The sequence below is a fragment of the Poromitra crassiceps genome, assembly GCF_964638095.1.
Source record: "Poromitra crassiceps genome assembly, chromosome: 16".
In the NCBI taxonomy this organism is placed as follows: domain Eukaryota; kingdom Metazoa; phylum Chordata; class Actinopteri; order Beryciformes; family Melamphaidae; genus Poromitra; species Poromitra crassiceps.
This window is the reverse complement of record NC_139645.1, coordinates 11,106,429-11,107,949: the sequence shown is the minus strand read 5'-3', so window position 1 is coordinate 11,107,949 and position 1,521 is coordinate 11,106,429. Positions and strand designations below refer to the sequence as shown.

At 35.0% G+C, this 1,521-nt stretch overlaps 1 protein-coding gene across 1 annotated transcript in view; it reads right to left on the bottom strand.

The window, feature by feature from the left end:
- Positions 1–434: 434 nt before the first annotated feature.
- LOC310791434 (hatching enzyme 1.2-like) overlaps positions 435–1,521 on the bottom strand; it is a gene marked incomplete at its 5' end in the record, with an annotated part of 4,121 nt that continues 3,034 nt past the window's right edge. The window contains 2 exons of the mRNA XM_083653131.1: positions 435–732; positions 945–1,069. Of these exons, the coding sequence (XP_083509257.1) occupies positions 722–732; positions 945–1,069 (136 nt within the window). The 3' untranslated portion in view covers positions 435–721. The remainder of the gene's footprint in view (positions 733–944; positions 1,070–1,521) is intronic.

Below are 1,521 nucleotides of genomic sequence, written 5' to 3'. Positions count from 1 at the left end.
AAACCCAAACAGGAAGCACGAAACATTAAAATAACATTTTTACAGCGGTGGTACAATTTGTTCTGGATTCAACGGGCAATTTAAAAGATAATACATGTGTTGTTGTTTTTAGTGAGTTTTTTGTTGTTGTGAGTGGTCTCGGTTCTCATTGAGCTGAGTTGAGTGTTTTCATCTCAGGGGTGCATTACGTTACGTTCTGCACGAAGAAATGGAAGTCTCCTCCCTCAAAAACATGTGTTGGCCTCTAAAACTTTACGGTCACATACTGTACATGTCTTTGTATTTTTAGCGTGTCTTTGTTAGATGTTGTAGCAGTTCATTTCAAGATAGGTTTGACACCATTTTCATATTTGAAAAAAAAAACCACAATGAAAAATGTGTAAATGCTAAAAACCCGAGTTACATACGAAATTAATTGGATATTGGCATGGGGAATGCAAACTAGACATAAACACAAGTAAGAAGGCTAAAACTCTAAATGACACATGATGCAGTAATTTCACGTTGAGTTAGAGAGGTTGATTAACGCCATAAAAGTTAGTATGATCCCTTACACCAAAATCAGTGTTTGCGTAGCTGGATTGGATATTTAGAAAGAAAAATGTCAATTGTGTAACAAGAAAAATTAAGTATTCTTCTGGAAGTAGAAGAGGTCCGGGTCTTTGCTGGAATCAAGATGATCTGAGACGTGAAGTGTCTGGAGTACAACACACTTCTTCCATCAGTACCCTCCTGTAGGAGAAAAAATGGGGTTATGAGATTATGATTAATATCAATCTCATTATAAAGCACAATTAGGCTACTCTGTGCTGCTTTTACATGGAAACCCAATCAATAGTGGATTGTGTTTTGTCTTTTTCCTATAGGATATTTTTCTTGAATGAGTAGGCGAATGGTTATCTATCATAGATGTTCAGAGAGTGTAGTTTTTATTTTAGACTCACTGCATCGGTAGAGTTTGTTGACCCGTTTAATGTCATTGGCACTCATCTGTCTGGCTCGTCCAAACGATACGTTGGGATTGGGCTTGGCGACGATGGTGGGCTGGCCGTTCTTGGAAAACGCAGTTCTAGTACAGAAGACAAATACAAAAATGTATAGCATCCTTATACACAAACACACACAAACACACTCACACAATTACTGTACAGTAGTCCTAAACAGTGTTGGGCAAGTTACTTGAAATGTACTTGAAATGTAATTAGTTACTGATTACTGATGACTCCTTCAAATAATAAAAGTTACTTTACTGATTACTTTTTCAAAAGTAATTAGTTACATTTTAGTTACTATTTACCTTACTAGTTAGTTTTTCTTTCCTTCTTTACCTTTTATATATATATATATAAACAAAGCAATCAATGGTCTCTCTTTGTTTTTCTGCATAAATAAGACCAAAAGAAAAAAGTAACTCAGCGTTACATGGATTAGTAACTGTAATCTGATTACTCTTTTATATATTTAAACGCCTTACATTACTTAGTTACTCAAAAGGTAATCAGATTACAGTAACGCATTACT